General features: G+C 33.3%; 1 protein-coding gene across 3 annotated transcripts in view; it reads left to right on the top strand.

Moving 5' to 3' along the window:
• Positions 1-26,515, top strand: part of LOC140437262 (extracellular serine/threonine protein CG31145) — a 938,516-nt gene that overhangs the window by 739,634 nt on the left and 172,367 nt on the right. For all 3 annotated transcript variants that reach the window (XM_072526682.1, XM_072526680.1, XM_072526681.1), the window contains one exon: positions 7,115-7,207. In XM_072526682.1, coding sequence (XP_072382783.1) covers positions 7,115-7,207 — 93 coding nt within the window. The remainder of the gene's footprint in view (positions 1-7,114; positions 7,208-26,515) is intronic.

Raw genomic sequence — 26,515 nt, 5'->3', positions numbered from 1 at the left:
GAAAGGTCGGCCGGCTTCAGCTCTTGTTAGTGTTATCCAATAATGAAAACTGGGTTTCAAACTTACTAATCGTAAAGCGAATTGTATGTTCGGTAGGCCGATTATGTGGACCATAAATTGCTCTAAGCGCACGAAACACATTTCCCACAGAACTCCCATTTTCAAAATAAAACTTAATAATTTCTAGACGCTGTGTCGGGCTAAGTCTTTCCATCATGAAATGTCAAACATTACTGAACAAAAGCGAAATGTCTGTTTGACAGTATTCCCCACCCACCCCTCCAAATCCCCACCAAAACAAGTACCTCTAAATGAATCACCCTTTATATATAATATATATGTCCAATAAATATCAATATATATGCCCAATCTCGTCAGATCCGTAAAAGCCAAATCCCCAATGAAGACCATGGTGTCTACGAGATACCTTGTTCAAGTTGTCCACGTACTTACATAGAACAAACAAACCGACGAATCTATAACCGTATGTACGAACATTGTATATCTGTAAAACATTTCGATATTACTTCAGCCGTAACCCAACATTATAGTCAGAACGGCCATAAAATAAATTTTGAAAAAGCAAAAGCCATCACACTACTTGTGATGAAGGCTAAGAGGAACTGGCTAAATAATTATTTAGGCTATGGTAAATTTAGGTAAACATTTAGTGTGTTCTAAAATAATCTCTAACAGTTTTTTTAAGTTTATATGAAGGAGCTTTATAAATAGAAACTACAGGTTTTATTGGGTGATCAGTAGACTTAAAATATGCAAATTAGAAATACAAAGATTAGTTTGTATTTTGAGAACGATTTCCGAAGTGGAAATTGAAATGTCAATAAACGTATTTTAACCTTTAATTGTGGCTTATTCCCATTTAAATAGTAATTAATTTAAAATGCCACAAGAAAATAGCTTCAGAACAATATTAATTTACACGGTGTTACAAACAAATATTATAAAATTGGAGATTATTTTAACAAAAGTACCGACACAAGGCTAGTTCGCAATAAATCGATGTATTTTTTCTTTTTTTAAGCATTTTTTAAACTCCTTGCGATAAGAAATAGGATATCTATTTAAAATTCAAATCATTCAATACTCTACTGAAAGGTCGCTAACATTTTTTTTTTCTAATAATAGCATAGTTTGCTTTAATTTTGCTAAAAACAAAAACATATCATATATTGGACTTAAATAATTAAGTGCTTTAATTTATGCTCACAGTATTTTTTACTTAAATGTAAACAGAAAAGACCAAGACCGGTGAAAACCACATCCGGTGAAAAATATCAACCTTCAGTGTCCAAGTGCTTTCAGTCAAGTTCCTAAAAACAAACCGAACAAAAAACTTTTAAGGAATACTTCTGTCGTGTATTAGTATCTTCTAATATACCGCTTTCAAAAGTATCTAATGACAACTTAAGTTCTTTTTTAAAAAAATATTGCAAATAAAACATTCCCAGTGAACGAAGTCTAAAGAGAAATAATGTCAATTTGTTATACTCCTCAGTTATCCACAACATAAAAGCCGAAATAGGTAATAATTACTTTTACATATATGTGGACGAGACCACTGACTCGTCAGGAAGATACATTGTGCACTTATTGATAGGTGTACTTAGCGATGAAACCTTTCCAAAAACGTATTTAATTTCCTGTAAGCAAGTGGAAAAAATCAACGCTCTAACAATATCACGGTTTCTACAAGAAGCATTAGCAAACTTTTTTCTTCCTGCTGCTGTGCCTAAGGATAAATTATTGCTTATTTTATCTGATGCCGCACCATATATGGTGAAAGCAGGACAAAATTTAAAAATATTTTATCCAAACTTAATACATGTCACTTGTCACTAATTAACAGTTTAATAGCGAGCGTCAAAAAGGTATTCCTGTCCAAAGGTTCCACTGCCACCGCAACCCATTTTAACACGTTGGGGAACATGGTTGGAAGCAGCTAATTTCTATGCTGATCGTTTTGTTGATTAAAAAAAAATATTTAACCTTTTAACGGATGACAGTTGCCAATCTTTATTGGAAGCTAAGCTAGCCTTCCAAAATAACATCCTCCAACAGCAACTGTCATTCATAAAATCATTATATTTATTTATAGTTTTATTATTTATAATTAAAAGTGAAACTGGAACAAACCATGAAGTGGAGATATCCACCTTTATCTACCATTTATACCTTAATGCACACGAACACCACGTGCTTTATTATTTATAGTTTTGTCCAGAAAACTATAACTCAATTAGAATACTCCAAATTATCATTGATAGAAAGTACAGTTTTAATTAAAGAATTTGAGTCATTGTGTCATAACGTTAAAGGTACTATTGGAAAGGAAATTTTTCAAAAATTTAAAGTAACCATGAAAAAAATAGTGGTTACCAGGTTCTTTCCAAAGTGGTTCAAGTACTAGCTGGGAAATTTTTCGAACCATTTAATTTACAACCATCTATTATAGTAAATTTGAAAAATGCCCCAGTTAAATCAGTTGATGTCGAAAGAAGTTTTTCTATTTACAAATATATGTATTCAGATAGAAGCCATAAGTTTTTATCAGAAAATTTTGAATATCATTTAATAATCTATTGTTACCATAATTCAAAATAATATTTATATGTTATAATAACTGTATATGTTATGTATTTATAATATTGTAAGTATTTTTGTAAGTATTTTTTATTACATGCATATTTTCTAGATAAATATGCATATTTTGCATACAGTACTGCATATTTTTGAATAAAATACTGCATGTTTATGTGATGCATATCTCATACTTTTTTATTTGCATATTTGCCTAAGGCTAGTGATCAGGTTTGTATAGTTTAATAAGACTTAAGCAATTAAGGAGGTTGCGAAATCATAATAGTGAGGTTTTTGTGTTCTATTAAATTAAACGATGATTTTGAATTTTCTTATGTCAGTTTAATTTGTTTTTGGTGCTTTTTCCTTGGATTCCCAACTTGAATACTTTTGGATTCTCAAAATTCTGAAGTTAGAATCTAAGATCTCAAATTCTGAACGACACACCTTAACATAAACAGCTATGATATCTCGTTTTCCATACTGATTTTTTTCTCATTTTTCAGTTACGTAGTCTTTTAGTGGTGAGAATTAAAGTAGATAATATAATAAATAAAAAATTTAGTACACCATGTAAAAAACTAAATAATATAATTTGCAATAGCAAAAACTCAATATTCATTACCTATACAATAATTTTACATAGCGTTAAACAAAACTGGCAACAATATCGAAAAAAGTGTCATTGCAAAATATATTACCGATGTGTATAGTAAACTGAAAAGTCCTGTGACAAATAAAATCAAACAGCTATTTCAATTAAGAATAAATTAATAGAAAACAACACACTGTTTACAAAAGCAGATAAAGGTAACACTACTATATTGCTATAAATAAAAATGAATATAGTAAAAAAAAAACAATAGAATTTTTATATGATCAAAATATTAAAACCATAAACAATGATTCGATGGAAAAGTATGAAACACAAAGTAAAAAGGCGTTAGAAAATTTAAAATCAATATTAAATTCAATAGAACAGAAATACCTCAATATTAGGAACCCACAACTTCCTAAATTATACTCTTTTATTAAACTATACAAACTTGATCACCCAATAAGACCTGTTATTTCTTTTTACACAGCTCCGTCGTATAACTTTGAAAAAACTGTTAGAAATTATTTTTATAACACACTAAATTTGTACCTAAATTTACCGTAAAAAAAGAATAGAACTGGTTAATAAAATTTTGAGTTACCTAACAACTCCAGGTAACATTCTCCAGGAACTCCTCAAAAACCCGCAAACGGTAGAAAGGTTTCAAAACTATATTCAAACTAAATACATAACTAAAGAGAATCTAACAATTAGTGAACAATGGGAAATGTGTAAAAATTACAATAAAGACGCAGCAAATAACATTTTAGGGCCGCAAAGACCACCACCACGCAATGAGTGGTTCGATGCTGAGTGCGAGGACATTACAAGAAGAAAGAACAATGCATATAAACTGATGCAGCAAAGAAGAACCCGAGAAAAAGAACAAAAATATAAAGATCTCAGAAGAGAAGAGAAGTACATCTATCGGAGGAAAAAGCGAACTTATGAAAATAGAATATTGGAAGAACTTGAGGCATTAAAAAAGGAAAATCAAACAAGAAAATTCTATAAAAAGTTAAATAAAGCAAGAAAAGAATTTAAACCAAGGATCGGACTATGTAAGGATAAGGAGGGGCATATACTCAATACAAAACAAGAAGTATTGAAAAGGTGGGTGGAACACTATAAAGAACTGCTTACTATCGAAGTAGAAGATCCCAATCAACCACCCCCAGGAGCAAACAATAATACACCATTGGAGCCTCCATCAATTCAGGAAGTACGGGATGCAATAAAACACCTAAAAAATAATAAATCTCCAGGAAGTGATGGTATACCCGCGGAACTTATGAAATGTGGAGGTGCTACTCTGACTAATCATATATATAAAATCATACTGAGAGCCTGGAATGAGGAACAAATCCCAGAAGAGTGGTGTATTGGGATCGTTTGCCCGCTACACAAAAAGGGCGATGAATTAGAATGTAGAAACTATAGGGGAATAACCCTCCTTAATACAGCATACAAAATATTTTCGAGTATTTTATATGGTCGCCTGAGTGAATATTCAGAGGAGCTTCTTGGCGAATATCAAAGTGGTTTTAGGCCTGGTCGATCAACAACAGACCAGATCTTTGTGCTAAGGCAAATACTGGAAAAAACCAATGAATTTAATATCGATACATACCATCTTTTCGTAGGTTTTAAATCGGCCTATGATAGTGTCCTAAGAAATAAATTGTATGAAGCCATGGATGAATTCCACATCCCCGATAAATTGATACGATTGGTTAAGGCTACAATGCGTAAAGTTGTTTGCAAAGTCGAAATACAGGGCGAACAATCACAGGCATTTGAAACGCATGTTGTGCTGCGAAAGGGAGATGCGCTGGCGTGTCTCCTTTTCAACATAGCTTTGGAAAAGGCGGTCAGGGATGCCCAAATAGACAGCAGAGGAAACATTTTTAATAAATCATCCTAAATTTTGGCATATGCAGATGATGTTGATCTAGTTGCCCGCACAACACACAAGCTAGAAGAAATGTATACCACCTTGTTACACGCCTCAAAAAATATGGGCCTGCAAGTAAATGAAAATAAAACTAAGATAATGGCATCAACACCCAACAATAGAGCCAGAAACATCGGCCACCAATTCACGGTTGATAATTCTACCTTTGAAGTGGTGGACAAATTCACATACTTAGGTTCCCTGATCACCAAGGAGAACGTCATGACGGAAGAAATCAAGCGAAGAATAATCCTAGCAAACAAATGCTATTTTGGACTAAGTAGACATATGAGAAGCAGAAACTTAAGCAAAAAAACAAAAATAACCATATACAAAACCCTTTTACAACTAGTGTTGACATATGGGTCGGAGGCATGGACCATTTCCAAGGCAGATGAAAATCTCCTGCTTATATTTGAACGCAGGATCCTGAGAAGAATATTTGGTGGCATCTGTGAAAATGGTGTTTGGAGAAGGAGGTACAACTACGAGATATATCACAGATATAAACATATATTTGGTGGTAAAGACGTAGTATCCTTTATAAAAATAGGAAGACTAAGATGGGTAGGACATCTGGCAAGATCACAGCAGAACAACCCTCCTAGAAGAATCCTTATGTCACAACCTGTGGGAAGTAGAAAAAGGGGTAGACCCAAACTCAGATGGAGGGATGGTGTAGATGAGGATGGTAGACAAATAGGCGCAGCAAACTGGCAACAGTTGGCAATGGATAGAACTGACTGGCGTAATAGACTTGGGAAGGTCGAGGCTCTTTTATAGGGCTGTAGCACCAATGATGATGATGATAACAACTCCAGGTTAATTTCATTTGGCGTAAAAAATCGATTTCCTAGTATTCCTCCTACAGAAACTTTTGGTCTGGTAAAAAACTTTTTGAACCATAATGTTACAAATCCAAACATTACATCTTCATTCATAGAGATACGTAGACGATGTTCTGGTATATTTTACAGGAACTAACAGGCAACTTGACCAATTCTTATCGTACATTAATTCACTTCATAGTTATATTGAATTTAGGTACAATAGAAACAGAACACAATCAATCCATAAATTTTCTAGATATAAAAATTATTAGACTTTAAACAAACATGAGTTCTATGTATTTCATAAACCTACCCATACTGACACGACTATACACAATTTATCCTCTCATCCTACGCAACATAAATTGGCAACCTACCATAGCATGTTACAGAGATTAGTACAAATTCTCATGTCAAAAACAATTTCGAGATAAAATTGAATATTCTTTGAAACAAATAACAGTAAACAATGGGTACAACGAACAAACAATACATAAAATTTTAAATCAAAAACAAATAAGAAAGCCCTGAAGTTAGTATTTCCAGTACCAGATTCTTCTTCTGCTCGATTACATATACAGACAAGATATCAACAAAAACAGCCCAAAAACGTACATCGGTCAAACTGGTAGACCTTTTAACAAACGTATAGCAGAGCACAAAAGGAATTTTAATAATAGTTCGCAGTTCACCTTTTATAGCGTAATTATTCTTTTAATGACCAATTTCAAATTCTTCACATAATAAAGGCCTTCAGCTATCTTATTAGAATCTATGGAAATTATCAAATTAAAAAATAGAGACATAATTTTGAATGACCAGCTTGGGACAAACAGTTCTCTCTTCCTCTATTTATTCAGTTAAAGACTATTAGTTCAGTTAAAAAGTGTAAACTGATGCCAAAAACAAATCACTTGAGAAAGACACTCTGTTGAAACAGTTATAATAATAATAAATTTTGTGAAAGTTTTAAAAACAATTGTTTTTAGTGTTTTATTGTTACATTAATTTTAGTTTTTTAACTATCAGCAGTCTTGAAAAATATTTAACAGTTATACTACATATATAACTGTTCTTTTAAAAAGTTCACCTCTGATAGTGACAGGTCTTTGAAAGTTATACGTCTTGTTTCAGATTCCCGAGGGAACAACAGACTCTCCCCAATCACTTCTATTTCACGGATTACGAGAGGCACAACGCTGAGATTGCTGCATTCCACTTAGACAGGTATACATTTATTTTTAATATAGGAATTCATACCGGAGCTAGCCATTATTTTAAATTAAAACTCTTTAAAACAGTCATTTTTCTCATTCTTCCTTTTTATTTGTGTTAAGTTTACTGTAGTGCGGATGTAAAAGAGTATAGTTCATGCATTTTTAATGCGGTATTAATCAATAGATTAGAAAAAGATATATAAAGGTACTTAAAAAAATGCTTAACTCACATAAAGTAGGCTTGACAAAACTAACAGCTTAATTATTTATACTCAAAATTGATTTTCATGTATCCAAACTCACTTAAACCACAACATAAACATCAAAAAAGGAATTATCAAATGATTATTATGATAGAACCCAAAACATCTCCGCCAATGAAAATGCATTTTAGAAATAAAAACCTGCTGACCAAGGTTTTGACTAAAAATGACTATCTAGTGCCATTTATAAACAAGGAATTTCACAAGATTGAAGAAATAAAACAACAAAACAACACAAGCAATGTAGAACCACTCACAAGAAGGGATTCAAAGATGACAACAATACCATATGTAAAGGGCTTATTAGAAAAATTGAAAAAGGATAGGAAATAATTAGGAACTAATAAGAAAGTACTAAGGAGTGTCAACAAAAAATAGCGAATTGTTAAAGACTGTTAAACACCGAAAAATGTCTTATCTAGCACATATAGTGGACGAAATCGATATAGATTACTACAACTGATCCTGTTTTTATCAACTTGTTTGTTCTGCATAATAACATTTGGTCTATAAGCCGAACTTAACTGAGTCATTATATTCGATTTTCCAAGCACAGAGAAACTAAAAATATTATTTATATCCATAAGGACACTAGTGTAGCTGGCTGGATACCATGTAAGTATTACAAAAAATTTAGTTAAAAATTCGTTTATAGAAGGTATATAGAATTATCAGAAACATTTACTACAATCAAACGGCCAAAATCAAAATAGAAGACCAGTTAACTGATAAAATTGCAATAGAACGTGGAGTACAACAAGGCTGAATTTGTCTCCATTAATGTTCAATATTTATTCTGAATAGGTATTTAAGGAAGCTTTAGATGGTTGTGCGAAAGTAATACTAATAAACGATGAATGGTTGAATAACATAAGATATGCAGATGACACTATAGTTTTTGCCGATAATCTGAATGACTTACAGATATTAACAAATCGCATAACATCAGTCAGCAACAGATACGGACTAGCTCTTAACATAAAGAAAACCAAATTTATGACAATTAGTAAAAAACCAATACTAAACGCTCAACTTACAATCAACCAACAGAATATCGAAAGAGTCGAGAAATATACATATCTAGGCACCAATTTAAATAGCCAATGGGGCCACTCAACAGAAATTAAACAGCGAATAATAAAAGCAAAAGCAGCATTCGTTAGAATGAGAACCATTTTTAACAGTCGAGACATATCATTAAAAACAAAATGCCGTCTATGCTACATATTCATAGTTCTGCTCTACGGAATGGAAGCGTGGACACTGACTGTTACATCTATGAATCGGCTCGAAACTTTCGAAATGTGGTGTTATAGGCGCATCTTACGTATATCCTGGGTTGACAGAGTTACTAATGTGGAGGTCCTGCGGAGAATGGGGAAAGAATGTGAAATTCTCATGACCGTCAAAACTAAAAAGTTGGAATATCTAGGACACGAATTGAGAAATCAAGGACGTTACGGCCTTCTCCAGCTGACTCTCCAGATGAAGGTAAATGGTAAGAGAGGACCGGAAAGAAGACGCATTTTCTGGCTTTAACATTTACGAAAGTGGTATAACACGACTACCACTGAACTGTTCCGCGCTGCAATAAACAAAGTAAAGATAGCCGTGATGATCGCCAACATCCGGAACGGATAGGCACTTTAAGAAGAAGTAAAAGGTATATATTAAAACACCCTATCGGGCTACATCACAAAACGTTTTCGGAATTATTATTCCAGCATCAGTGCTATCTTAAAGTATAACCGTTTTAATTAAAGAAACCATGCAATTTAAAATTTTAACCAAGGTTAATACAAAAATTTGGTTAATACTTACTGGATGTGCATGTTTTGAGCCACTAAATACTTGGGTAAAAACTCTTTAAATGTTGCTAAATTAAATTTTAGTTACATTATTTGATTTTATATACGAGGATGTTTAAGTTACAACAGGAATGGATAACATGGCAACGTAAGACTCCACTGGAGGTTGCTAGTCCTGAGACAAAGTGTCTACGATACGAGGACTTGTTGATAGCAACTGAATAAAATGACAATATTGACATGTAAGGACGCAAGTCGGAACAAAGCAGTCAATGTAAGTTTAGGTATTTGTCTACATATGATAGTAACCAGCAATATTTAAAATTGAATAAGTTAAAATTATAATAATAATAACGATAGGGTATTTTAATATACAAGGTGGTCCTTAAGTAATTGTACAAAAAGAAACAGTAGATTATACACTTTAAAATATTACGATTTAAGCCAAATTGCTTTAATAAACTGTTGATATTAAGAAAGATACAGGGTGTTAAAATGCAAAATTAAAATTTTATTTTTTACTATAACTTTCATGTTTGTAAACATTTATATATAAAAATTTACAACTGGGTACTTTTAAATATGAGAAATTATAATTTACTGCATACTTTGATGTAACTGATAGAGGGCGTCACTTATGCCACATATGCGGTATAAATTTGCACTTAACTTTTTTGTTATTTAAGTTACCTGTATTTGGGATAAAAAATATTAAAGATATATTATTTTAACAAAAAAAAAGGTATACTAGTTAATAACTTCAAACTCAACAATTTTTGAGATAATCGCATTTTAAAAATCAGCTGCATAATTCTGATTCAAGGCTAATTACTCCAGGCAACGAAGAAAAATAGACAAAAACATTAATACTTCTGAATTTTGGTATAAAATACCTTTAACTAAAGTTAATAGTTAACGAAATATTAAATAAAATAAATATATCAGCAGAATACTTAATAAAATGATTTGACAAAATAACAAAATAATAGGATTTTACATCAAACATTTTACGCTTTATGTTAAATTAAAGTCATAATCAAAATATTTTGTTTACAAACAAAATTAAGAAATAGTTAAACTAAATAACATAACTTTTTGTCAAAGTAAGTGTTCGATATTCCCACCATTTTCTTTAATTCATTTGTCAATATATTCGATAAAAGATCGTCTCATATTAAATACCATCATTGGTTCTAAAGAAACTGCTGCAGTATTTATTGCTTCCCATAGTTGGTTGCGAATGTTTATGGGATTCTTATAGACACGTTGTTTTAATGCGCCCCATACACCAAAATCAAGCGGATTAAATTCGGGGCTACGTGGTGGCTATAATGTATAATGGATAAATATATTACTTTGGATACATATCCAAATCTTATGGTATATTATGAAACTACATCATATTTGCCACAGAAGTTAAATAATATTAAACTGTAATGTATCTAGTTCATTGGTTACTCATGTACACACGGAATAACCTAGCGATGACATTAAATGATTACGTTACAGCTTACGAGTAACTATAATTACATCTCGAACAAATGGACTATTATGATTAACTAACGAACTAATATTATGCTGAACTAAATTGCCTGTGTGTTTACTATGTTTATAACAATATCGGTTACTAGGACAAGGATGATGTTTTTGTAAAAATGCTGAGTCTTTTAGGTTAGATTGTCCTAAAAAATATATAATATATATAAATATTTGTCCTAAAAAAATGGGTAAACAATTTACGTAATGACAATAAGTATTCTTTTTGGATTTTTTATGAATTAAATAATTATATCAATATCTCACCACATTGATAAGGAATATGACTAGCACGACCAATCCAACCTTCAGAAAAGTTGTATTTAAGTATGTTCTAACTGCCTTCTCTCTAGAATGTGGTGGTGTACCATCTTGCATAAACCACATATTTTGGGTTTTTAGCATTTTACAGTAGAAGAAAAGTAATACAACGCCATTATAGAAACTTAAGAAGCGATAGCAAAGGGAAATTGTAAACATGATGACGGCCAACGTCTGAATACGGACACGGCACCTAATGAAGAAGATGAAATATCTTTTCTCCAATAAGACATTTAGTGCCCAAAACAAAGCATTTTTTGATGTTACATTTATTATCATCTTTGAGTTGTTTTAATAAGAATAAAGGAAGGCTAGCCAAGAACTATGCAATAGAGGACAAACATGATATTATCATAAGTGATATCGACAGAGTGTTGAAAACATGGAAAAACTATTGTTCAGAGCTTTACAGGGAAGAACACGTAAATCTAGGCCACACTTCAGCCCTCGAAAACATCGCATACAACCCTGAACCTGAAATTCTGCTGTCCGAGATTGAAGAAGCTGTAACTCACCTCAAGAAGAATAAATCCCCTGGCTGCGATGATATCACGGGAGAGCTCCTTCAGAACATGGGAGACAAAGGATGTTACATAATGTGAAAACTTTGTAATAAAATTTGGAGATGCGGAAAGTGGCCCAGAGAATGGCGCACATCATTGTGCATACCAATCCATAAAAAAAGAACAACTACAAAGTGTAGTAATTATCGTACCATCTCACTGATTTCCCATCCAAGCAAAATATTACTAAGAATCACTAAACGCCGTTTGCAACAATACTTAGACAAACAAATTCCCCAAGAACAAGCAGGCTTTGTCAAAGGGAAGGGTACGAGAGAGCAAATCCTTAATATGCGGCAGCTCATAGAAAAGGCCCGCGAATTTAAAATTTCAATAATAATCTGTTTTCTAGACTACCAAAAGGCATTTGATTGTGTGAAGTGGGAAGCTCTCTGGACAGTTCTTCATGAGATGGGAGTTCCAGATCATTTGGCAATATTAATTAAAAACTTATACGAAGATAACTCGAAGATAATACGAAGTTAAAATAAGAATTGAAAACCAGCAATCTGATACCTTCAAAACCAGCAGAGGTGTACGACAAGGATGCATACTATCTCCAGACCTGTTCAATTTATATGGAGAATACATAATGAGGAACGCACTCGATGGATGGAGAGGCGGCATCTCCATTGCAGGAAAAAAGATCTCAAACTTAAGATTCGCAGACGATACAACACTGATAGCAACATCTGAAGAGGAGATGTCGAGACTGATAAAGAGAGTAGAAACCGAAAGCAATAAGTGTGGGCTCAAGATTAATAATCAGAAAACAAAAATCATGATTGTGGACCACGCGAATATCCTCCAAACAACAGGCGCCCTAAATCAATTCGAGAAAGTAGACGAGTTCACGTATCTAGGATCTTCCTTAAGCAATACAGCCTTCTCCATACGGAAATTCGCAGAAGAATAGGGATGGCCAAGAACGCGACTGTCAAAAATATGGAAGGACCGCTCTTTATCCAAAAAACTCAAAATGAGACTGGTACGGACACACATTTTTTCAATCTTCAGTTACGGTGCCGAAACATGGACAATAAAATCAGAGGATAGGAAAAGGATTGACGCATTCGAAATGTGGTGCTGGGGACGAATGCTACGCGTCTCGTGGACGGAGCACAGATCCAATCAGTCGATTCTCGAAGAGCTAAACATTCAGACCAGACTCTCCTCTCGGTGTCTTGCAAATGTTTTAAAGTTTTTTGGCCACATTGCGAGAAGAGACAATGACAACTTAGAAAGACTATTGTGTGCGGAAACGTAGAAGGACGTAGAGGCAGAGGACGCTCACCTATCCGATGGTCAGATCAAGTACAGAAAGCCACTGGAGAGACGTTTTCCGAGTCCATAAGAGCAGCCCAAAATCGCAAGAGATGGAGAGAATTGACAGCCCGCATTGTAGGAAATCACGATCCTCAGCAATGAGGAAACGACAAGAGAGAGATGAATGATGCTTATCTACAGGTATTCAGTGCTTTACCGGACAAATATCAAACTAAGAATTATTATGCAGCTGACTTATAATATGCCTTTATCTCGAAAACGGTTGAATTTTCTGATTACTAACAAGTATACCTTTTCTTTGTAAAAATAATGTATCTTTAATATTTTTTAACACAAATAGAGCTAACTTAAAGAGCAAAAAAGTAAAGCGTAAATTTATGCCATACATATGGCATATGTGGCGCCCTCTATTAGTTACATTAAAGTAAGTATAAAATTATAATTTATCCTACTTAAAAGTATCCAATTGTAAATTTTTGTCCAAAAATATTTACAAAGTAAAAGTTATAGCGAAAAATAAAATTTTAAATTTCCACTTTAACACCTTGTATCTTTCTTAATATCAACATTTTATTGAAGCAAGTTGGCTTGAATTTTAATATTTTAAAGTGCAGAATCTACAGTTTCTGTTTGTAAAATTACTTAAGGACCACCCTGTATACCTTTTCTAAAGGAATTTTTAAATAAATTTTTTATTATTTATATGTTCCTTGCTGTTTTCATGAGTTTCTATTTTCTCGTAAATATGCACTAAATCAATGATACCATGTTTTTCCATGTAGAATTGTCCCCAAACAAAACACACACGAAACAGAAAAATGCATTTTGTTGATCACATCCACAAATCCAGCTATTTTTTAAATATATATTTCTATTAAACTTCCTTACACGACTTTTAAAATTTGAGGATATAAATGTTGAAACTTTCTGCGTAATTATTCTATTCAAATCTGAAAGAGGTCTACCAAGTTCCTTGCTAATTTTGTTTATTTTTTCTCAACACTAAACAGTAAAATTTAAACAGCGCCAACAGTTCGATTTCCCAGTCGAACACTTTAAACGAAACTTAAACTTTATAAATATGCAAAAATCATTCACTCGGGCCGAAGTTTGTCTGGCTCCGAAACATTTCATTTTTCATATCGATACACCGTCCGTAAGCTGACCGCGTCCAATCTTTTCCCATGCGTTTGAAGTCAAATTTCAAGTCATTCTGAAATGGAATCGGGTAGTCAACTCGCTTAAATTATTTGATTTTTTTTTCGTGAAAATTAAATTACGTAATAATAAATAATTTATGTAGATAATGCATTGATTTAAAAAAAGCATAGTGATAACAAAAGTATTTTTAGTGTTAAATATATTTTCCGATCAATATATTTATCAGAGCCAGTGCCATGGCCCCGTGGCCCTTTAGGGCTAGCCGCCACTGCTATCAACAATATTCAAACGGAGTATACTTACTAACGTATACTTACAGAAGGTGTCATAATTTTAGTATCTTCTTACTCTTATAATTGTTAAATGATAGATTTTGTAGAATTAAAATATAATTCTGTATAATTAGAATTTGCTTTTATGAACCTTATTATTTTATATTTAAATAATGATATATTAATACATGACCAATTGTAAGGTATTATCAAGTAGACTGTTTTGTACAGATCAAACTTTTCATATTTATTTAGGTTTTAATAAAATCTCATTAACTATCATAATATTGTCCCCGCTAATTAAAGAAAATATTCAGTATAAATTTCGTGTAAACTTTTACGTGTTTCAATATACAAAGAGCATACAGATAAACTTTTTTAATAAAGTGTTGGTAAGCAGCTCTATGTACTTTCCAATTTCCTTAACAACTCCATCCGGTTATGTTATTTTCTTTTAAAAGTTTCTCATGTAGTATATCTATCTCTATTAGGGCAACCAAGAGACACGAAAACTCGCGACTACTTAGTTGCATCAAGAGCGTGCGTTCCAGTGGCTCTTTATAAAGTTATCTAGTTCTTCTAGCTCGCCTGAAATTGCTGTTCCCAACTTAGGATGACGGCTGTAATTTTCAACATTGTCAACGTTACGATAGCGAGGCAGAACACTTACTCAACCCGCATAAACATGTCTTTTTATTTAACTTGTAGTTCGCTCTTATGGTGAATGTTGTCTCTGCTTGGAAAGTTGTTCGAAAAACAAGATGGGGAGTACGTGTGGATCATTGGAACTCGGTTTAACGGGCGACTTGTAATCAGTTGATATTTCAAATACATTAAAAGAGTGTCTGGAAAACATTTAATTTAAATTATAGTCTGACTGAGTTAGCAATTTTCTCATGAAAATATAGTTTGATTTTTTAATTGGATTTTAGACAGAAATTTTTCGTTTCAGATGGACAGAAATATGTTTTATTAATGTTTGCAGTATTTATTGAGATGTATCTAAATATACACTTTATATAGTAAAATATATTGTTATCAATCAGAATTAGAAAATGGTGAAAACTGCCACAAAATATATAGTCTAGAAAAAAAGAAATATAAAATATATATCAACTGTTTAAGTACATTTTTATCATGTTATTTAAATCCAATGCGCCATGTTTTAACGTTTTTCTCTACATGAGTGGCCCCTTTTATTGGTTATAAACAAAAGTACCTGTTAAATTATTATTATTTTTGAAGTTATACTTCTATACGCGCGCTCCACGTTGGAAATTTGTATGGGAGTGAATCTGTGAAATCATTACATATGTAAGATAATGAGTAAGAGAGAGACAGAAGATATATTTTCTCTCTCTTCCTCTCTCGAATATAAAAATGTTCACTTTGTATATATAATTTAATATTATATATATATATATATTATATAAAGATATATATATATATATATATATATATATATATATATACATATAATAAAATATTTATTAATATTATTATTTATGTGATATGTTTTGTATTATTTATTTAATGTTCATAATTATATTATTCTTTTGTATTTCAAAATAATAATCTCAATAAATCACTGTATGATCCAGAACTGTCAATTTTCAAATACATTTCTGTCATGTACTCGGTAGTGTAGTAGTCAGTATCCCCGCCTGTCACGCGGGAGACTGGGGTTCGATTCCCAGTCGGGGAGGGCTTTTTTATTAATATTATTACATTATTATCATTTTTAAATACTTATGGATATTGCATTTTAATTTGTATTGTATTATTATATTAATAACAAAATAAACAATGAATTTTACTGCAGAGTATGTGTAAAAAAATTTTGCATTCAACTCCTTTCATACATATATGAAATTTAAAAAATACATTTTCATCAAAATATTGATTCAATTCTCTTTCTGCTATGTCTTACCTATAGAATTACATATGTAATGATTGTGCAGATTGACTCCCAAATAAATTTGTAACGGCGAATGCGTAAATGGGCTCCGCTGCAATGGCATTGACATAAACAGTATTGGCTACGTAATATTGACTTGTAACTATTATTTTTTATAATTAATCGCTTAGTTTTAAATTATGGATTACAAAAACAAAAAGTAATAAATATTCTGTAAACTAACTGAATGTCTTTCAATAAACTAAGTAGATTATGTCTTTTAATATTTTTCTTAGGTTTATATTAAGTTCTTTCGCTGGTATACCGACGACACACTTCTACTAATTAAGAAAATAAAAAAATAAGCCATATATGGCTTCCTATGCAATAAACCTTCTTCTTCTTCTTCTAACGGCGCTATAACCCTTTGTGAGTCTTGGCCTGCTTAACAATGTTCTTCCATTCTGCCCTGTCGGATACTCCTACTCAATTCCTATCCTCACCTCCAAGAAGTGTGATCTTGATCACACGGGTGAACCCCGGTAAACCTGAGCAACCCTATTGGAGATTGGGTAACCAACCCCAATGGAAGGTAGGGTCAGGGCGGACGAGGAAGGGAGAAAGCATAGCTTGTTCAGAAGCTATAGCCAGCAGCCCTGGCACTGGACTCGGGTGCAATAGGCCGATAACATGTTCACCTTAAACTCAGCTATCACGGATGCTACGAACAATGAACTAACCGGACGGACCAACGCTACGGAGTAAGGACTTAATGATGGATGTGCGACTGGAAACCTGGAATGTCCAAACCATGCCTCAGGCAGGCCAAAATGAAAAGTATTGCACAGGAACTATTGAAGTACGAAGTAAACATGCAATAAGCCTAAAATGTACAAAAATAGACAGGTCCAAATATGGCTTCTTTTGCACTTAAACTAGTTATTGTTTTTAGGAGTAAAATTTTAAGAACCAATTTCTATCTTTGTTTAAACATAAAAATATTTTAAAATAAAATATAATTTAGTACATCTAACAAACGATCTACATTTACAGTCATTATAGCACAATAATCTTGTATCGTTGCACTGGGGAAAGTGGCCAATGGCGTCTATACGAACTTCATTGTTTGGATAATCTTGATGCAAAGTAAGCCGCTTTTTGGATTTTAGAGTTTCTGCTTCAGTTTTGGAACTGCTTGGTGAATTAACATTTGATAATGGCCGACCCCTTTTCTTTAGCAAACTATTCTTGTCCAACTTGCATAAATTTTCTGCAATATATTGTTTGAAGTCAAATAATGGCATATAATTTACACTCTTTTGGATCCATGCATTCGCAATGCACATGTCCAACAGGTGAATATTTTCTTGTACTATTTTTTTGAACGTAACTGAATCCTATATAGTGTTCACATATTTAGAACTGCGATATAAAACCTTTGGGGATCCATTTCTGAAAATAAATAATATCTACATAAATTACTCTTAAAATGCATACAAAGCCATATATGGCTTCGACAAAATCTGTATATTTTTTACGATAATGCATAAGAAGCCATATATGGATGATCACTAAATGTCGTTTTCTCTGAAAACCCCAAGTAAATAATCACTAAATATCATCTAACTTATAAAGAACAAACACCAATTAGACATGAAATAATAAAAAAATTGATTACTTACTTGTAAAACGCCGATGTTTGAAGATACATTTTTTACTTGTTCCAAAAAATCGCAATGCACAGCACTTTGAATCTAAAATGATTGGGTTGACTTGTCTAGCAGAGTTGCCAGATTTTAAAAATATATAGAGGTTTCCAAACAAATGTACGGTTCACGTTATGCTATGCCTGCGTAGATGCTGAACTTTAAACGTACAAAAAAAAATAGTAAACTACCGAATCCATATATGGATTTCCATGAGGTAGAGGTAGAGTATTTATGTATATATCGGGTGTTCTTCTTCTTGTTCTTTCTCAGCTTTTTCTGTTTCAGGGGTCGCTGTTCCTTACTTTTTTTCGCTATTTAGTTCTGTCCATCGTGTCTTCTTCACCTAAACCTTTCTCTCCCAAGTCCTTCCATATTCTCCTCGGTTTTCCTTTACCTCCCTTTCCATCTACTTCTAACAGCTCTATCTTTCAACCCACGTAATCTTCATTTCTAGGTTTGACGTAACCAAACCATTGCAGTCTTTGTTCTTGAATCTTTTTTGAAACTGTGGTTACTCCGGCTTTTTCCCTAACCAAGTCGTTCCTGATCCTGTTCCGTCTAGTCTTACCCCACATCCACCATAATATTTTTAATTCAGATACCTTCATCTTCTTTTTCTTGATCTTCTTTACAGGTCATACTTTACCATCGTGCACCAACGCAAGTCTCACGATATATATCTTTGTCCAAATTTTTCGATTAAAGAGTACCACGCTGAATCGCCTCAAGTTAGGAACTCAAAGAGTATTATCATCGATTGACAGAATCTAAATCATCTCCGGTATACTAGTGACAACAACTATAACAAGTAACACAGAGAATGGGTTTAAAGATAAACTATGGGAAACAAAAATGATGACGAATCTCGTCCCCAATGAGTTAATAGAAATCGAGAAATCACGGTGGCTCATACAATCAAATTTGTATGAGCCACGAAATATTATTAAGCGCATGGCAACCAAACATATAAGCTACTTAGCAGAATAAGTTTGGGTTGGGCTACATTCGAAAATATGAGAGACCTGTTTAAAACAAATGTCCAAATCCGTTTAATGCTTTCAACCAGTGCATTCTAACAGTCCTTTTATACGCAGCAGAAACCTTCATCATCATCATTAGCCGTTTTGGGTCCACTTCTAGACATATGCCTCCCGCAAATAATTCCATTGCATCCGATCCTGGGTACCTTAAATCCAGTTGTGAATGATGCGCTTGATATCTTTCGACCACCTTGTTGAAGAACGTCCTTAATTACGATAAGCATCGTGTCCAGGTCTCTGACTCTGGTAACATGTTCTGCCCAGTTTTATTTTAGCGTTGTAATTGTTTTAACTGAGTCCGTAGCAACAGTTTTTGTCCTAACTATTTAATTTGAAAATCTGTCTCTGACGGATATATTCAATATTGACACTTTAATCTTATTGATTACTTTTCTGTAAGGGTCAATGTTTATGCTCCATAAGTTAGAACTGGTAGTACACATTAATTAAAAATCTTACTTTTCAAGCACATGGAAGTATCTGAAAATGTATTCTCCTGTTTTCTTGGAATCGAATCGATTATCGAATCGAATATCGAATCAAATCAAATCAAATCGATTATGGAATCAAATCAAGTCGAATCGATTATCGAATCGATTGTCGAAGCTCTTATCGTAACAGTTATAGAATCGATTATCGAATCAAATCAAATTAAATCAAAGTATTGCAAAAAGCATGAAATATTTAAAAATATATAGTAAATGGTAATATATTTTACCTAAAACATTTTTAAATGTGAAAATCAAAATTTAATTGGTCAAAATTAATTAAAAAGTACCAAAATAGCAAGATTTGAAGAAAAAATGATAGTGTTTAATAATATTTGTAAGTTATTTGTCATCAACCAAAAAGCAAAGCATAAATCTACAAATAAGATAATTTACGTTGGAGCGCCAATAAGTAACCGTCAAGGTTACACATTAGAATATACTTTGTCCACTGAAGTATGGCATAGAAACTTATATTATATGTTCTATTATCTCATAGAACATAATAGGGTATAAATAAAGGAATTATTTAGTGAAAATAAAAATTGGAATTTAGATTATTTAGCAAATAGAAAGTTGATCAAAGGGTTGAGAGCCAACTATTTTTAGAATAAACATATTAAATTGAAAGAGACAAGTTGACAATAAATGAATAAAATCGAACGAAATTGAAATAAAATAATTATTTAAAGAAAAATAACAAACATATGACGTTTATAATGTTACAAGAGTTGTTTGCCTGGCCAACAACTTCAGCAAACAATAAATATCAAGAGAATCATGATGATTAATTATTAACAGTTGTTCTGAAGATCTTTGGATTTGTATGTACATCAGAAAGGCCATTTCGAAGAAGACATTAGTCAAGAAATTTAAGTTTAAAATATCTGTGTGATAATTTAATATACGAGTAATATATAATAATATCGGTCCGATTTTAGTTTTACTCCACGCAGTTCTGCTCATTTTGAATTATCCCTGTGGTCTTTTTACATTCTAAGGACGTCAAATTTCTACCATCTGTACCATCTATCATTATCGATCCGTTAGTTATGCTCAGCCCATTTTGCACTATAATTAATCGGATTGTCGACAAAGTCATTGGAAAGAAGGAAATAAAAGAATAAAAACGAACAATACAAAAACGCAAACGAAACGATTAAACAAAACATTAAGAACTTGAACATGTATACATGAAAATTAAAGAAACAGCTGGCATATACAAAAAAGACGTATTGGAAACCTAATCGACAAAAACAACAAAATAGTAATTGAAAGTGCAGAGAAAATAAATAGATAAGAATATAATAAAAGATCTATTTGAAGACGTCGAAACAATGGAGACAATACAACCAAGAGCAAGAAATGGACCTTCAAATCATCATCATCATCATCATCATACAGTGGTCTGCGTCCAAAGTTGGACATAGGCTTTCCCTAATTTCTTCCAGTTCTGTCGGTCTTGAGATTTTTGCAGCCAATTCCCGGCCATTCTTTTGACCTTGTCTGTCTATCCAAGGCCAGCATTTGGAAATCGGCCTTGGGTGGGCAGCATTTGGAAAACTGAGAGAAACTTTTAAAAGTGAGCTGCCCACATGCCTAAAGAGAAAGGTATTTGATCAGTGCGTCCTCCCAGTCTTGACCTAGGGAGCAGAAACACTTACCTTAACAAAAGCAGCAGCTACCAAACTGAGAGTCACGCAGAGAAGAATGGAGCGGTCCATGTTAGGAATAACTCTGCGAGACAAAATAACCAACGAAGACATCAGGAGAAGAACCGGAGTGACTGACATCATCGAGAAGATAGGCAGACTAAAATGGAGATGGGCAGGACACATAGCCAGAATGACAGATGGGCGATGGACAAAGAGGTTATTGGAATGGAGGCCAAGGGAAGACAAGAGAAGTGTCGGTCGACCACCTACAAGATGGACTGACGATTTAAGAAGACTCAATAAAAACTGGATGAGAGCGGCGCAAGATAGACGGGGTTGGAAACATGAGGAAGAGGCCTATGTTCAGCAGTGGACTCTTGAGGCTGGATGATGATGTCTGTCCATCGTGTAGGTGGTCCACCTCTGCTTCTTCTGTCAACTCGTGGTCTCCAAACTGTAATTTTTTTGATCCACTGCCCATCATTCATTCTGGTCACATGGCCTGCTTCAGCCATAATATACGCTCTATGACGTCTGCGACGCCTATCCTTTGTATTTCTTCGTTTCTTACTCTGTCTTTGAGAGTCAGTCCAAGTAGCGAGCGTTTCATTCGTCTTCAAGCTACTCTGAGTTTGGTTGCTATAGCCTGGATAAAAGAAAGTGTTTTGGCTCCGTAAGTTATGACTGAAAGCACACGACCAACGTCTTCTGTTTCAAATTATTTTGCATGTTACTCTTGAATACGTCTGATAGAGCTCTATATGCGGCCCATGCTAAAGTGATTCTTTTTTGCAGTTTAGTAGTTTGGTTATCCCTAGCAATTTGGATTTTATGACCTAAGTATTTATATTTATGAACTAATCCTATTTCGTTACGGTCAAATTTTGGATTTTTGCTTGGTACCAGATTTGCCATGTATTGTGTCTTTCTCCAAAATTTATCTTCAAACCAACTTCATTACAGGCGACATCTAACTCAGTAAGCATAGTTCTAGTTTCTTTCCAGAGCATTTCGCCATCGACATTGATTCCTTAGGTAAAGAGTATGGGAGATAACGTGTCTCCTTTATTTATGTATTTTTATAGAGTTTGTATCTACTAGTCTTAGGGTTAGGGTCTCAGTTAGGGTTTTTTAAATTCCATTTTGGAGTTAATGTCGGTCCAAATTGGTTTTTGATATTATGAATAAAAAGTGAATAGTGATCACTGTTGTATAAGAAGTCGAGCCTATCCCAGGTGAGATGTGGGGTCAGACCTAGTTTGCATATCGTAAGGTCTATATATGAAGATTCACCGTTCTGTCTATTAAATCTTGTGGGCCTGCCGTCGTTTAATACTGAAAGGTTCGACTGTTTTCAATATCTCTTCTAGCAGTCTTCCCCTAGTATTTATAGTAGAAGAGTTTGCTCATAACAAGTTGTGGGCATTAAAATCGCCCAAAATAAGTCTGGGTTGGGGAATTTGTTGTAACAGTTCAGTTAATGCTTCTGAGTCTACTTGCGTTGATGAAGGTAGGTATAAGTTACAAACGTAGATATTTGGACTTGAGCTAAGTTTAATGCAAATTGCTTCTTGATTAGTTTGGAAAGAAATTACAGTAGTTTCAATTGACTTTTTTACAAAGATAGCTACTCTGCTACGGGCTTTTCCTTGGCTAGTTCGATTTTTGCAGTAATTTTTAAATTGTTTTAAAGCTTGTATTTTTTCATTTTTGAAATTAGTTTCCTAAAGACAAATTATATCTGAATTGTAACTAGCCAGAATTATTTGAAGCATCGGAAGGTTATTGTAAAAACCGTTAATATTCCATTACAAAATTGAAGAGAAGCCCGTGTATAATAAATAAAAACTGAAACTTGGGATTGTTACAGAAGTTTATGACTCGATTCCTGAGATAACTCACTTTCAGTCTCTGATGTCTTTCTATCCTAGTAGGTCATCTGTAAATGTATCAGTAGTTTTTTTCTTATTTTTCTACATCTAGATTTAATGGATCTTTGTTTGAAATAAGGGTATATTGCTAACATTTTCACTAAAGCTTCTAAATCGTTAGTTAGTTTTTTGTGACGTTGAATGGATCGTGTGCACCATAACCATTTTCAAATAGATGGGATATTTGATTAAAATCAAGAATAAATGGAGGGTTTTGCTCTGAAATGAATGCCTTGGCCGGTTTCATGAGTTGGCGTCTTTTCCTTAATTTCCTTTTTTTTGGTTTTTTGGATGGAGCATCATTTGGTTTAACAAACGGGTCTAAACTTGGGTTTTCTGAATCAGCGTCTTGAGCTGGAGGAGGTGTGACTATTTCTTTCAAACTGCGTTTTAAGCTATTTTGTGGGGTTGGAGTTTTTGTGGGGTTAGTTGGAAGTATTTGGGGAGGTGTGGATTGCGTAGATGTTTGTGAGTGAGGGTTTTGGTTATAATTTTCAGAAACTGATTCTTGGGTTGTTTTGCCAGTATGGCCTTGCCTTTTACATAAAAAACATACCAAGGAATCTTGTGACAATAAAATCCTATAGTTGATATTATTATAATTAATTAATATGAATATGGATTCAGGTATTGAGGCAAGCGGTGGTGTGATAAAAATTTGTCGTCTAAAACTATAATCGTGGCTGAATTCCGGCAAACCGGCACTTATCTTGAGAAATGACATGGTTTTAAGGCCAAATTTTTAAATTTCTTAAGTTAGTAAAACATGCGGAATGGTGGGACAAACGTTTGACAGAATTAGGCTTTCTGCTGGAGTGACTAGTTTGCGTGCTTGGACTTGTTGGTTAATAATTTCTATAAACCCTCCATAATTTTATTCATAAAATGTTTAACAATGTTTTTGTTTGCAAGGTATATGCACACTCTATTGTTATAAATCAACATGAACAATGTTGTTCAATCACAGCAGAAGTTTTAGTATTGTTTTCCTTTTGGGAGCTTCTGTAGTCAGAAGTCCCGTCAGTTGGATTTAACATCTTTTTTTTATAATTTAAAATAAATTTAGACCTGAAATACGGACCTGCTTTAGAACAGGCAATTTTATCATGTCGTTATAGATAACGAATAAACTTGTTTAAAGTTTTTATATCAAGTAGACTTATAATAAATACAATAAATTCCTGTGAAATGACTCTGTCTTATATAAATTTTAAAGAGTACTTACAGGATGGAAGAGAACGCACTCTTAGGCACTTATATTGATAAAATAAAAAAAATTTAATCAACAACTACTATCATAATAACTGTTTTTGTTTGGAGCTGACAAATTGGCACTAATTAGTATACCTGTCAGGACCAAACTCATTTATATGTCTTGTAGACTTTGAAAGCCGATAAAATACAGCACAGAGGGCTGGTAAACATATTACGAAACACAGAAATAGATGATTAGGATGTGAGAATCATTACAAATTAAATTTATACCGATATTAGAAAGCCATAATACGAGTAGACCAACAAATATCTAAAGAGATACCTTTAAGAAGAGGAGTATGACTAGGATGTGTACTAACCCCTTACTGTGTAATATGTGCTCAGAAGAGATTCTTAAAGAGGCACATTAATAAAGGCATAATAATTAACGGAACACTAGTGAATAATCTCAGATATGCAGACCATACAATACTTCTTGCGGATAGTAGAGAAGGGCTGCAAATTTTGGTTGATCGCACTACGCAGTACTGCGAGGTGTGGAATAGGACTAAACATAAAAAACAATGACTGTTAGTAAGAACAAGATTGGAGACGAAAGACGAAAAAATCTACGTTACAGGAAAGGCTTTAGGGAAAGTACCAGATACAATTACTTGGAATGTAAGCTAAATGAACAATGGGATCGCACCCTGAAAATAAAATGACGTATTAAGATAGCCAGAACGCTCTCTGCCTTTTGATATGAAATTAAATCCTAGACAATTACGGACACAACTGAGAAACTTGCCAGTTTTAAGATGTGGTGTTATCGAAGAATGTGAAAAATATCATGAACGCAACACGTAATAAACACGGAAACATTAATAAAGATGAAAAAAGGAAACACTCAACACTACACAAGAAAGAAAAATGAGCTACTTTGGTCACATACTAAGAAATGAAAAATATGTGTGGATGCGATTGGTTATACAAGGAAAAGTGAAAGAAAAAAGACTGGAGAGACGACCACGTCCTGGTTGAAAAATTTAAAGCAATGGAGTGAAAAAACAATAATAGAACTAGAACTAGAATAGATACAAGAAGAAAAAGAAGAAATCGACAAAGTCCTTTACTTTTGTTCTCTACCTAATTGAAAAAATGAGAAATCAAGAATTTCAAAAATTCTTCTTCTTCTTCTTCTAATGGCGCTACAACCCTTTGTGAGTCTTGGCCTGCGTTTTTGCAAGACCAAGACCAAGACCAAGACCGCCTAATTTTAGCAAGACCAAGACCAAGACTGACCTTGCAAGATTTAAGCAAGAACAAGACTAAGCCTGCGAGACTCTTGCGTCTTGCAGTTAGGACTGAATGTGGTTTTAGCAAGTATAGTAGTTCGGGTATAGGCTTAAAGACTCAATGAGACGCAAAATAAAAATTTAAAAAACTGAACTAATGCGTATTATAAACAATACCATAAACATACATACCGAATCAAAATATTCATTAAAAAAACACATTTGACACGTACTCAGAGGTCGAGATTACAAAATTAAATATTTTGTACATTCTTTTCCAGACTTCTTCGCTCTGAAATTAATTGTCCATATTTTGAGTATAGCCGCCCTCTAATCATAAAAATAATCTTCTTGCAATGCGACGCCGACAGTAATATCGTATTCCTATTATAATTTAGTCAGAAGGAATCTAAATAAACAAATCTTATCGGCCTAAGACTATAAATTGTTTCTGCTAAGTGTGCGATGAGATCATTCGGTTAAACAAAATTTGCTGAAAGAGCGCGAAAGTAACGAGACAAATTAATAACATATAATGCCGCCTACCGTAACAAAATACCGAAGTATTTAGAATAACGAAGTAACGATATATTATAATTCTCGGTTTGTTATTAGATACTTAAGGTATTGGATAGTAACGAACATAAAGTAACTAGTAGTATCGTAGTTACTTTTTCGTCATTACTTAACTTCATTCCCAATTGAGCTTTCCTTTGAGTTTAATGTAATAATTGTTTTTCATCTAATCCTTTTTGTTCCCGGTGTGACAAATTTACAATTTGACATGAGGGACAAAAATTCAAATAATTCTAGTCGGAATAGTGAGCGTTGGAGTTATAGATCTAAAAGACCTAAAAGCAAAGTTTTTCGAAATAATTCATGCATCGCTAATTGGTTT

The sequence above is a fragment of the Diabrotica undecimpunctata genome, chromosome 3 (genome assembly GCF_040954645.1).
Source record: "Diabrotica undecimpunctata isolate CICGRU chromosome 3, icDiaUnde3, whole genome shotgun sequence".
In the NCBI taxonomy this organism is placed as follows: Eukaryota; Metazoa; Arthropoda; class Insecta; order Coleoptera; family Chrysomelidae; genus Diabrotica; species Diabrotica undecimpunctata.
Note: the sequence above shows the minus strand (reverse complement) of the source record. Positions and strands in the feature narration are given on the sequence as shown.